The 12,895-nt window shown below is 37.3% G+C and overlaps 1 protein-coding gene across 3 annotated transcripts in view; it reads left to right on the top strand.

The window, feature by feature from the left end:
• The window catches only part of USH2A (usherin), a 777,259-nt gene that overhangs the window by 355,545 nt on the left and 408,819 nt on the right, over window positions 1–12,895 (top strand). For all 3 annotated transcript variants that reach the window (XM_037731607.1, XM_017509227.2, XM_037731606.1), the window contains exons 32-33: window positions 8,698–8,811; window positions 10,754–10,915. In XM_037731607.1, the coding sequence (XP_037587535.1) occupies window positions 8,698–8,811; window positions 10,754–10,915 (276 nt within the window). The remainder of the gene's footprint in view (window positions 1–8,697; window positions 8,812–10,753; window positions 10,916–12,895) is intronic.

Genomic DNA, 12,895 nt, shown 5'->3' with positions numbered 1-12,895 from the left:
TGATGGTGTTATTAAAGATAAAAGCCAGTTTTTATAGTAGACCATAAATCAGTATTACAATATTTCTAGTTTATTACAATTTCTTTCTTTCTTTCTTTCTTTTTTTTCCTGAGATAGAGTTTTGCTCTGTTGCTGCCCAGGCTGGAGGGCAATGGCACCATCTCAGCTCACTGAAACCTCCACCTCCTGGGTTCAAGCAATTCTCCTGTCTCAGTCTCCCAAGTACTGGGACTAAAGGCACATGCCACCATATCTGGCTAATTTTTTGTGTGTGTATTTTTAGTAGAGATGGGGTTTTATTGTATTGGTCAGGCTGATCTCAAACTCCTGACCTCAGGTGATCCACCCGCCTCGGTCTCCCAAAGTGCTGGGATTATAGGCTACAAACTATTTCTTTAAATCTAAATCTTGAAAGAAACTGGTCTGAAAAAATTCACAGGACAAAAATATGGCCTATGACATAAATAGTAAAAATAGAAATGATGTAATGTTCCTGCTTAGCTAATGTAGAAGGATTTCATTAGGTAATGCAGTGTTGATGAGTTAATAGCTTTGTCTAACTCTCCTGAATACGTAATGTCCCTGAACTACTGGTACATTGTGAAATCTTCAGAAAGAGTTTTCTTTAAACAAGATTTTCATTTTATTTTATGCAGTAAGTATTTACACCAAAGGGTTTGCATTTCTTTTTGTAACATGTTGAGCCATGGTTAAAAATGATGAAAATATATAAATTTTGTTCTACAGTGATAATCAACTAGGCATGTCCACAATGCTTATAAACATTCAATACAAATACGTCAAGGTTATCAATCAGATTTGATAAAGAAGAACAGACAGCCAGACTCTTCTGTTTTCTACCTATTATGATCATTTTATATTTACATTATATTTGGAATGAATTAAAAGGGTTATATATATAATAAACACACACACACACACACAGAATTTCTTATGAATAAGTCATTTTTGTAAAGAATTATTCTAGGCATACAAACTTACTCATTTTGGAGGACAAGACCGCTAATTTCTGTTTGTAGACAATAGGTTTCAGTAATAAATTTAAACCTTTTAACACATTGTAAGGTGCATTTTAAATAAGGTATTTTATAGTAAAAAGTGTGCTATTATTTTTAAATAACATTTCTTCAACCCTTTTTTTTTCTTTTTTGTGGAACTGGAGCTTAGGTCAAATGGGAAGAATAAAGGTCTTGGGGCCAGAAGACATAGGATCTAATACTGGCTCTACTGCTTTTTAGCTGTGTGGACTCGAGCGCTGTAGGGTACACTCTCTCCAACGTGGCCTCCTCTGTGCAATTGGATAACAATATCAGAGGCTTGTAGCAGGGGAGCTAGGACACTGATCATAAGGGATGACTTTCATTTCTCTTTCTTTTCTTTTCCTCTTGTCTCTTTGCCTTTCTCTTTGCTTAGTCAGCTCCATTGTTTTCTTGGAGAGTTTCAATAATTTCAGTGTCAGACCTTATGTAAGTTAAAGGGTTAACACAAGCACATGGCTTCAAACTTACTGTCGAATTAGAATAAAAATGACTACTCTGTAGTTCCTACCACAAAGGCATTGATTAAAAATTTGAGATTAGATGCAAGCCTGCTGAGAGAATCTTGACTGGATAATAAAATTATCCAGTTTGAGGTCAATTAAAATCACTGTTAAAACAATCCTCTAAGACTGGAAGTGGGCCATATATTTTATAAAGAAATAAAAGAATATTGTTTTCCTGTTTGTAAGCATCAACATCTACATAGTCTTTGATGGGTATATGATCTTCTAGGCTCTCTACTAAAAGTTTAAAGCAAGGTCAGGAAACCCATTTGAAGGGAATTAAATGTAAGAAAAATTAGTTTTGAAGTTTCCGAGGGATTACCTTAGGTTTGGGTTAAGTGTACTTATTGTTTCACCTTTTGGCTAAAACAAAAATTGACGCTCCCTTTAATTTATAAAGGGTTAGAAGGGTTTATTTTTTCAAATATTATTCAAAATACAACAGTAACAAATCCCACCTTCCTGGGCTAAGAACTAGAGGAGAAGCATCCTGGATATGTTTCCAGATCTCTATTAGACCGTTAAGTTTTCATCCATATTTAACAAATGTCATTATTCAGTTTCATGGGGTCACTGTGTCAAAATGTCTGTGTTAGAACTTTAATTTATTTTCAGAGGTTCCTTTAAGTGGGCAGGAAGCATGGCATATTGGATTGATTTACTCTCTTTAATCCATCCACGGAGTTGGTTTGGAATGTATACTTAAAAATTAGATTTTATCAGCATTGCAGCAGAATCCCAAGCCAGAAGTCTCTTCTTCTGCCTTCCTTCCCCTGGCCAGTTTTCTTTTAAAAAGTGGCCTCTTCCATTATGTCTCCAGGTAGCAGGAGCAGCTCTGCCTGTGTGGTATCCCTTACCAGATGGCCCTCTTAATAAATGTCTTGCTCTTGCCCACCCTCACTTTCTTGATCCAAATGTGAAATGCCAGCAAATAAATAAGAGCACTGTACTCTGATGAGTTCTCTTGAGATGGAGAAAAGCCCTGGGGAGAGGCAGCTAGAAACAGCTTTTCTGTTTGCTGTGACTGCTCCTAATTACTAGCCAGTAGTAGAAGATATCATTTAGATGCAGCAGAATGTAAAGATACAGAAAAAAAAAGAGATAAATTCTCCAAATTATCTCAAATGCCTTTGCTAGCATGAAAATACTCTTGGATTGCTGGAGTCCATTTGAAATATTGTACATTATCCTTGCAAGGGGACCCCTGACTTTGGACTCAGGGTAGACAGTTGCTGCTTGCAGATTTCACCGCCAGACTAAAAGTGCAACGGAAATGAGTGGGTGATGAGAGCAGAGCAGCCAGTTATTTAATTGAATTAAAAGCTGGGTGACATCAATGCAAGACACCTGTCCAATTACAGACAGGCCAAGGTGTTTACCATTGCTGTACAAGCGATTCGAAGATGACAGAAATCTTTCCGCCCACAGATTAACATAATGAAGGAGAACAGATTACAGTGGATGCCGGCCAAACACCTAGGTTGGCCGCTGGGGGTGAGGTGGGGGAGGGAGGGAGGAGGAGTCTGCTGAAGTATGTAAGTAGAAACGGAGTCCTTTTTTCTTCTCCGAAATGTGCTTGGCTTTAAAAAGGATGCCATTTTGCTTTGTGTCTTAGGCTCAGTTTCCAGGCAGAGCATTTATACTTGTCTGCATTTAGTCAGAAGAGTTAATCATAAAATTTCAACGTCAAAGCAGACTCCTCTGTTGTTTTGCTGCTTCTCAGCATACAGTGTCCCATTAGAGGCATAAAAGCTTGCACAGCTGGTGTCAGCTCCGCAATGATTTTGTCTTGGGTCGTCAGGCTGCCTCCAATTATTAATATTTTTCTTTGGCTCCATTGAAACTTGAGGTTAGAGCAGAGGAAAGAGAGCCTTGGAGATAATAATGTAACAGTCAAGAGAAACAATGTCTGTTACTTTGCGTGTTTTCTGGAGGGGTGTGGTGGGAGTTGGGCCCTCCCATAGTAAGAGAAAAAGCTGAGTGGAGCTAAGAGTCTGCAAAATCTTCATTTTTCAGTCACCCATCAAGTGCTCACTTTTGGTAAATCATCCTAATAGCTGCTGGGATAGAGGATAAGGAAAGAAGTAAAAGAATATGCCCTCTATGTTTGAGTAATTCCCCAAATCACTGTGAAGGACTTTTAAATCGAAAGTTCTCCTGGCCAATGCTTTTCTCCTCTGTTATGTGGAAACCCTCAGAGCACAGAGTTTGGAGCCATATGCAGTAAGGCTCTTCCTACAATGATGTGTTTCCTTCCCTTAAATCAAGTCCCTGCCCCTGTTCTTTCAGCTTGGGCTTTCTGCACCCACTGTGGCCCACAGGACTTCAATTCAAAGGAATCTGCTTGCTTGACTTCAAACTCCCTTGGTGTGGCATGTCAGGATTTCTCAATGTTAAGCATTAATGCAAAATGCATTATCGCTTAGCAGTGAGAGTTATGGTCCTGCTGGTGCCAATGATTTTAATCCGGATACCCACCCTCCTGTGTTTCATGGGATACTAACACTTTTAAGACATCAATAATGCTTGCTTTATGCTTATTGAATGTTTCTTCAGCTTGCCCTTTTCCATTATCAAGAGGGACTAGCAGGTTTCCTGACATGGTTGGGACCATTTTCTGATTTCACAGAGTTTGTGGCTGAAAGGGAGGTTTGTGAGGTCATCTGGCCTGCCTTGTAATAGGGACATTCTCAAATTAAAAAAAAAAAAAAAAAAGACTTCTCTGGGATGTGTCCCAAACAAAGAGATTCACAACCAAACCAATTTCAAAGTTCCCCCTTTCAGGATATACTTCTTTAGTCTAAAAACCCCAAGTGTCATAAAAGGAGATTAACCCATTTCTCTTTTTGGGCTTTCTGTCTAAGATTCCTTTATAGATATGTCATATTATATATTTCCTACTACTCTAATATAATACAAAAATATATTTTAAATTAAATTTAGGCTTCCTATCATCTTGAACTGGCAAGTCTGAATCTTTCAAATGTCATTGTCCACTTGGGCTACATGCAAACATTCTACTTTATGCATCAATCTATTACTATAAGGGTTCTTCTAGTTCCAGTATTGTCTTATATTAGAGACCTTGTAAAAATTAGCACCTTTTCCAGAGGCATATAGAAGAAACATTAATAAATGCATTTTGATGACAATATATTACCAGAGTAACACTATATTTTCCAGAAAGTACCTAATCTAACTAGAACCCTGACACTTAAAGCAAAGCCATTAGGATAATCGCTTAATGATTTCAAAGAATATATTCAAAATCGACCTAGTCTTGGAGATAATGTGTTAATCCCTTTCTTCAGCCATGCACAACTTTTTTGTAAGCATCTACTTGAATCCATCCTGGTGAACTCTCCATACTGAAAATCAAAGGAGAAAAACCATATGTCTCCAACAATAAAATGACTTTGTTATGATTCCAAGTGAATGAAGACCACGTTTGACCAGCCCCTTGCCCCTATGTTACCCTGAATTTTACCCTGACAGGAGGACAGAACACAGTGAACCATTATACTGCTCTTATTCCTGAAGTAGGTAATACTAACTTGCCTTTAAGGAAAATTATCAGATGGTTTGACAAACTTTGTCTCTGACACACAGCATGATGAACAAGATGCCCTACCGGAAATAGAAAATAAATGGCACTCCAGCCTTAGAAAATGCAGCACATTTTTGAAAAGTGTGATTTACAAACAATCTAAAACCTTCCACCTGGGATCCACAGTTGGCAAGAACCACAACATCAGCTTTCTTCCTTTTTTTTTTTTTTCTGTTTTCTGTTTTACAGCTCTCATTTCTCAGAGCTTATTATTGTTTCACCTGGTTTGAAATGGGAAATGTGAGCACTTTGATAAATGACTTTGAAAGATGATCTAGTTTCTCTCCAGCATCTTTCTTTAAGAATCGCAGAGTTTTTCTATGAAATACAATACAATTTGGTAAAGTTCTCTACCAAATCGAAACTAAAGAAAGCAAGTTTGCGAGATGGGTATTGCTTGTTTTCTAAGGTCCTTAAAATAAAGAGTGGCTGAAGTTAATAAAGAGCTCTTGCTATACACATATTACACACAAAGTAACTCCTTTAGTGAAAGCACAAAATTTTACATAAAACACTAAAGATCACTTAGTGAGTGTGAACCCAGGATCTGGTTTGATACAATCCCTCTGAAAATCTATATGAACACCTTTCCTGATAAGTTGATTTGGAAGGAAATGTTAAGTATAAGGAACTTTATAAAGTCAGGCTGCAAAATTGCACAATCATAGAGCTGCTTTTATGTTTCTCAATGACAATGCTTCCTGAACCTACGATACATCTTCATGCTAAGGATTTCAGAGGGCCAACCTGTATAGCAGCATGGTTTCTTTTTGGTTATGGTGTTCTAATGCCTCAGCTAAACCATGCCCATCTATGAGGGGCGCTGCTTTTCACATATATTCCATAGGTTAATTGATGATAAAGGGAAACGCGCCTCATATTCAAACATACTTTTCTTATTCACATTAGGATTAAAAGTCTTATTCTCTGGGGGCTGATTCATTTCTTGTTAGTGTGGCATTATACTAATTCAGACATGCAAGTCATCTTATTTAGAATCTTACAGTAGATTCCAACTTGGCAATAGGAAAGACATGGCAGAAGCCAAAGATTTGCCAAAGATAGAATGGCCAAAACATATTTTATGATGATATTTTAGTTTTCAGCCTGGAATTTGGGGATCATAGTGGAGTCATTACAAGATGGAAAAATGAAGCTTATATAATTATTTAGAATGTTGATTCTTGATTGGGGCATGTTGAGTATGAAATACCAGTGGGACATCCAGGTGTGGATAAATAGCCTGCAGATAGAAACCCAGAACCAGGGCTTGGGAGAGACGGGAAGTCTATAGATACAAATGTGATCATTGAGAGATAAGCCTTCATAAGGCAGCAAAGGCGAGTGTTTAGAAAAGGAAAGAAGCTTGACAACAACCCAACTTTGTGAAACAAACGCTATTTAAGAGTCTCAGAGGAACATGAGTCAGTAAAGGAAACAAAGGAGTTCTCAGTAATTTAGTAGAACAACTAAAAATTCTCAGTAGTTTAGTAGAACAACTAAAAAATTCACAGAAGGAAGTTGAGGGATGACAATGACCCTTAAGTATAGGAGAATAAGGACTGAAGAACGGCTATTTGATTTGGTATTTAAGGGATCGCTGGTGATCTTTAGAAGATACAAACTGTTTAGTAGCACATAGAGGTAGAAGTTGAGTTGCAACGGTAGCCTAAGTTCGAATGACATAGCTCAGCACTAGAGCTCTCAACTGGCAGTACTCCATGTTAAGTATTCTAAGGTCCTGAACTTGTTCAGTCTTAATACTAACCCTTTAAGGAAAGTACTGTGTTAGTCCCATCTCACAGATGAGGCCTACAAGGCCTTACCTTCAAGACAGAGATTATTATAGTCTGTTTACAGACAAGGAAACTAAGGCACAGAGGTCTGAACAACTTGCCCAAGTTCATTTGGCCCATCGGCAGCAGATTTGGCATCTGAAGCCAGCAATCTGGCCCGAGCATCCGTGCCGTTTTCCACAGTACTCCATTATGAAGATGTGCATGTGATAATGTTAGTTTGCTTTTAAGCCATTTGTTGGAAGGAGAAATAACTTCTTAAAAGAGAGTAAACTCAGAATGTGGGTCATGGTCTGGGAGATTTAAGAGGAAATGACAATCACAGGGGCAGGAATGAGAGAAAGCAGGAGGCTCTGACACAAGAGGGTTTTGAAATTAGAGCTGAATTTGGCATGAGATGGTCACACATGTGTGCATATTAGTTTGCTGGCTTGCTGTCTTGCTTGGCCATGAGCTAAGATGATGGTGCCAAGTGGATGAATATTTTCATGTAGAAGCATGGCAGACAGGATTCAGTAGCCCACGGAGATGCCTGGGTCGTTGCTGGAATGAAGATTTAGAGGCAGCGCTAGGGAATAAGGGCAAGCGGGAGGTGTCAAACCAGACAACTGGTCTTTGCTCCATCCTGGCTCTTTGATCATATAATTTTTTAAATTTTCTATTGGGGAGAGAAAATACAGAAATATGTATATTAAAATTTGTGTTTGAATGATGCAAGCTGTCATCAATATTGGCATCTTATAGCAATAATGTATTCTCTGAGTGATTGAAGGTTTAATCAATAAAGGAATACCACAAATGGGGCCATCTTTTTATAAAAATAATGATAAGCTGTGTGGTTAGGATTCAAGATTGCTCTGAAAAACTTCATTGAGGAAAAACAGTGGTGAGCAAATGCACAAGTTACATTTTTTACTTTTTTAAATTCGCAGGATTAATAAGGAGTCTCTGCCTTGCTGATGAACACTAGTAAACAAAATGTGTTTTCATTTCTACAGCTACTTTTAATTGCTGAACAAATCTTGTATATCTACCAGCAAGCCATGTTACTTCAATACTTCCATGTGCAACACTTCCGTTTACGACAGGTGTCTTAATTAAATAAACTAATAATTTTGCAAGTAGAAGTACAAAAGCAGAATTATCTTATTTGCTAATTGTTCAACTACATTAATTTGCATACTTGTTAGCTACAACATAAACAAATGGTTTGTATATATGTGGCCTACTGTTAAAATAATGAAGCCACTCTTGGGAGTAGCATTTTTAAAGTGTGTTAATGGGTGCCATATGAAAAGGACTCCTTGGTTAAATACAGTTGAAAAATGCTAGGTTAAAGAAAATTAAATAGTTTTGTTTCTGCAGGAGGTCTAGGATCCTGGAATGAGGTAATATACATCTTAGCTAAAGGAAACACTGTGCTCTGCCTCACAAAGTACATGTGGACCCCCCCCCCTTCTCATTTTAATGGGAGAAACATCAGATGCTGTTTTAGAGTTGTTTTAACAATAAGTTGGTCTCACAATTTTTCCTCAGGAGTCATTCCATTCTACGATCAGCAGACAGGAAGGAAAATGACTGAAAAAGGAATATGTTTTTGATTTCCATCTCTGGTCTCTCTGTCTTTCTGTCTGTCTCTGTGATACATACACTCATGCAAATACCCCCACGATGCTCTTTATTGACGCTATGGTAAACATGCAACCCTCTTTTGTCCCTTTTTATTATAGGCATATTGACAGGCTTGCTACCCTTCAAAAACTATGCAGTAACCCTAACTGCTTGCACTTTGGCTGGCTGTACTGAGAGCTCACATGCATTGAACATCTCTACTCCACAAGAAGGTAAAGTAATTTCAAAGGTCTTGACTTCCACATTTCAGTCATGAATAATAAAATAGGAGAAGAGCTAAATGCTGCAAGGCCATTTGCTGGAAAACCCCAACCTAATTTGATGACAAAGTGCATTGCCAGGCCATAATTGCTCCATTTTTTGGGGGGGTGCGAAAATGAATCAAACTCCATACCCTTTAATGACATGCATCTTTAATAGCTGTAATGCAGATTAATGGGCTTTTTAATTGCTGTTACATTGTTCATGCAAGAGCCTTGTCATTAATATGAAGCATCTGAAAGATTAATGAAAGCTTCCTCATTTTACTATGGCTCAGAAGTAAATCTAGAGACAGTCTGACTAAAAAGAATTGATTGTATGGCACAGTATGAAATTGAGAATCAAACGGTTGATTTCCATGGTCTTTTTTAACTGCTAAACAGTAGCACAGGCAACAATTATTTCAGTATGATGGAACCTCCAAATGCCAATTGAGGCATTATTAATCACTGCTTAGTTCCTTCCGACTTAAGTCTCACTTCTGTTGTACTTGGAACTTACAAACTGTTGGCATAAATTAAGTTTTCAGAAAGCGTATGTTAAGAAGGCAGTGAGAAAGAGAAAATATTTTAGCAAGCCAAAGTGAAAGCTTTGCTTAAGCATCAGAACGCGTCACTTCAAGAAATAACAGCTCTCAAAATATTTGAAGCATTGTTATTTCATATTTCTGTCTTCAGGATGAGAGGAATTGCACGTTTCTTAGACTGTCTAGTTGGAAATTTCTTTCAGAGATTTAAAAGCTTGATCTTTAGGGAAAAAGAGTCAGCCAGTCTTTCTCTCCCTCTCTTTCCCGGTATCTATATATCCCCCCTTCCTCTTTTAAATCCTTTATCAAGTATCACTTGCACTGAAGGTATATAACAGAAAGGAAGACATGGGCCACCAGATGAAACCACAACAGAGTAAAGGATTTTGTAAAATCCTTCTTGTGACCCTCTATATGCTGTATTTTTTACCTAAACCAATTATACTCCCCTCACCTCAACTATGGTGTCAGTGACCTGGCCTCAGCATTTTCTCCACCTGGTCTACTGATAATAGCACTGTTTTTGTTGTGTCGTTGCATCTGCTGAGGACATGATTATCATCTCCTCTTACAAGGACTCTGACCAGCCTCGATATGGGACAAATGGCCCTATGTTGCATTATTTTCTCTGTATCCACTAAATCCTTTGTCCAGGGTTTACCTGGTACCTCTCATGCCAGTGTCAAGCTATGCCCCAGAGAGATCCCTGTGCTTGTTTCGTTTACATTTCCTTTTTATTTTTTAAGAAATTCCCAAACTTCTAAATTTCCACAAAGTAATTTTGAACTTACTAAATAATAGAGAAGTTTAGGCTAAATAAAAAAACTTTTAGTTCTTAGGACTCCCAATTCATTGACAACTATATAAAATAAACAGGTCTTTTTAAAAAAAAGTATGCATGATAGTTTTCATATGTAATTGACTAAATTGATTATGCATTTTCTGGCTATTCCTATCATTATGTATAGGTTTAAAAAAATATCTATTATGAACTACTTTCACTGGCATTACTCATCTTAGATCACAAGCACCTCAAGGCTAGGGGACTCCATCTGCTTAATTTGCTTTAATAGGTACAGTCCCACATAGAGATTACGGGTTAATAGTACTTTTGATGGAGTAACACAAGCATCAGTCTAGCAAACTAGCATAAGTACTCTTCATCTGTCTTTGATAAAAATTCTCAGAAATACAGGACAGTTATTTAACACTGTTCCTAAAGCAATTACTGACATGCTGCCCACGAATCGGGAATATTTCCATGCATGGGATTTCAGGTTTATTCCATGATTTATTGATTTGAGTCTGAAAAGTTTGAATTACAAAAGTAAACTAAACTTAGACTCTATAAATCTTTTTTCCCACAGCCCCACAAGAGGTTCAGCCACCAGTAGCCAAATCCCTTCCCAATTCTTTGCTACTCTCCTGGAACCCACCCAAAAAAGCAAATGGTATTATAACTCAGTACTCTTTATACATGGATGGGAGGCTGATCTATTCAGGCGATGAAGAGAACTACACGGTCACAGGTAAGACCTCTAGAGTTATCAGTGAATTCTTATAGTGTATATTCAAATATAAACATGCATATAGTTAGCTCTTGATATCCAGGGGTTCCACATCTGCAAATTTAAGAAAGAATGCATAGAAAATATGTAAAAACAATAATGATGCAATAATTAAATATAATATAAATTCTAAAACACAGTATAACAACTATTTACATAGTATTTACATTGTACTAGATATTCTAAGGAATCTAGAGATGATTTAAAGTATACAGGAGGATGTGCATGGCCTATTTGCAAATACTACATCACTTTGTAACAAGGACTTGAGCATCCATGAATTTGGGTATCAGCAGAGGGTCCTGGAAGCAATCCCTCATTAGTACTGGGGAGTGACTGTACACACACACACACACACACACACTCACACACACACCAGATAAATATAGTGTATAGTTATCTGAAAATGTGTATTTGAAATTGGGTTGCTTGTTTTTATCTCCTGTTAATCACTCTGATTGCATGATCTGGAAGGTCATATTAGATTTACAGTGAAACTACAGCTAAAAAAAATTGGAAAAGTGCTCATGTTACCTCCCTCCACCAAGGCCGTCCTACTGCGTGTTCTCTTCTATAGATCCCATCATCCCTTACCTAAATCCTTCTAGCAATATACCTTTGCTAAGATGCAGAGGATGCTTTGGAAAGCACCAGCACAAAGAGCTCAGCACATGACTTCTCTGCCTTCAACAGACCACACAGGATTGAAATTGGGAGACAGTGTAGTCCCCAGTCAAGCTCACAGTGTCCAATTGGATCACTGACATCATTAAATAAATTCCTATCTCACAGGAGCTATTAGGGTGGCACAAAAGTAATTGTGGTTTTTGCCATTGAAAGTAATGGCAAAAATCGCAATTTCTTTTGCACCAACCTAATACTTTGAAATCCTCACTAATGTGGAATAGTCTTAGGACTCAGAAGGGTGACTCAGTGTGGTTGAATTTTAGATTATTTGAGAGGAAACATAAAGTGTGATAACACTGAAATAAAATGAAGTAAATTGTTGAAAAACTTTGTAAATACCCAAGGCTTGCATTATATATACTGTCTGTACTGTGTTTATATTTGTATAATACTTATAGTGGTTTTATATTTCATATTATTTTATATACTGTATGTGACTCCCATGTGAGACATCATTAATCAAATATTGATTGATGAAAAAACCGAGGCCTAGAGATATTAACTTCTTCATAAAGGTCACAACAAGTTAGAGTCAGAGGTAGGATGAATTATTTATGTGTTCACTCACTCACATTAATGCCAGGTACTAAGGTTGTAATAGGGAACTGGCCAGACACTGTCCCTCTTCTCTTGGCGTTTACTGCTTCATGGGGACAGACGTAAATGCTGGAGCGAGTCATGTGGACAGGATGGGGATTCATCCAGTTGCATTCTCAGGTTTACATTTTTTGGCCCCCTTCTAGTCTGAGAACCTTAAAAGGATAAAAACAGTTACTTTTATATTTTATTATTCATAATAGGATAGAATTCTGTAATGCTTATTCTACAACATAGATATTATTACCCCCATTTTACAAGCGAAGAAACTGAAGCAAAGAAAGATTAAGTAACCCAAGGTTACACAGGTTAAGTCAGAGGCTTTGGCACTAACCCAAGCATTCTGGCTATGTCGAAGAGAGTGTGATCTTAAAAACAGTGTTTTAACTTCTCTAAGTCTTAGTTTCTGAATTTTTACAATGGTGTTAATTACATTTTTCAGTATTTGAAAGAGAATTAGAGCTATATATAAAATATATAACGTCATTAGCAATTAGTAAAGAAAAGTTATAATTGTTATCTCCTGTACAACACAGAGTTCATAGTGAAAACTGAGTAGGTTAATCTTACTCCAACAGTATCTTATGGCATGATTTTAACTACCAATTATAAACCACAGAAGTTATTTCAGAAAAAATCAAATCACACCATGAAAGG

This window comes from Cebus imitator, unplaced genomic scaffold, assembly GCF_001604975.1.
Source record: "Cebus imitator isolate Cc_AM_T3 unplaced genomic scaffold, Cebus_imitator-1.0 Scaffold411, whole genome shotgun sequence".
Taxonomy (NCBI): Eukaryota; Metazoa; Chordata; class Mammalia; order Primates; family Cebidae; genus Cebus; species Cebus imitator.
This window is presented reverse-complemented; position numbering and strand designations above follow the sequence as displayed.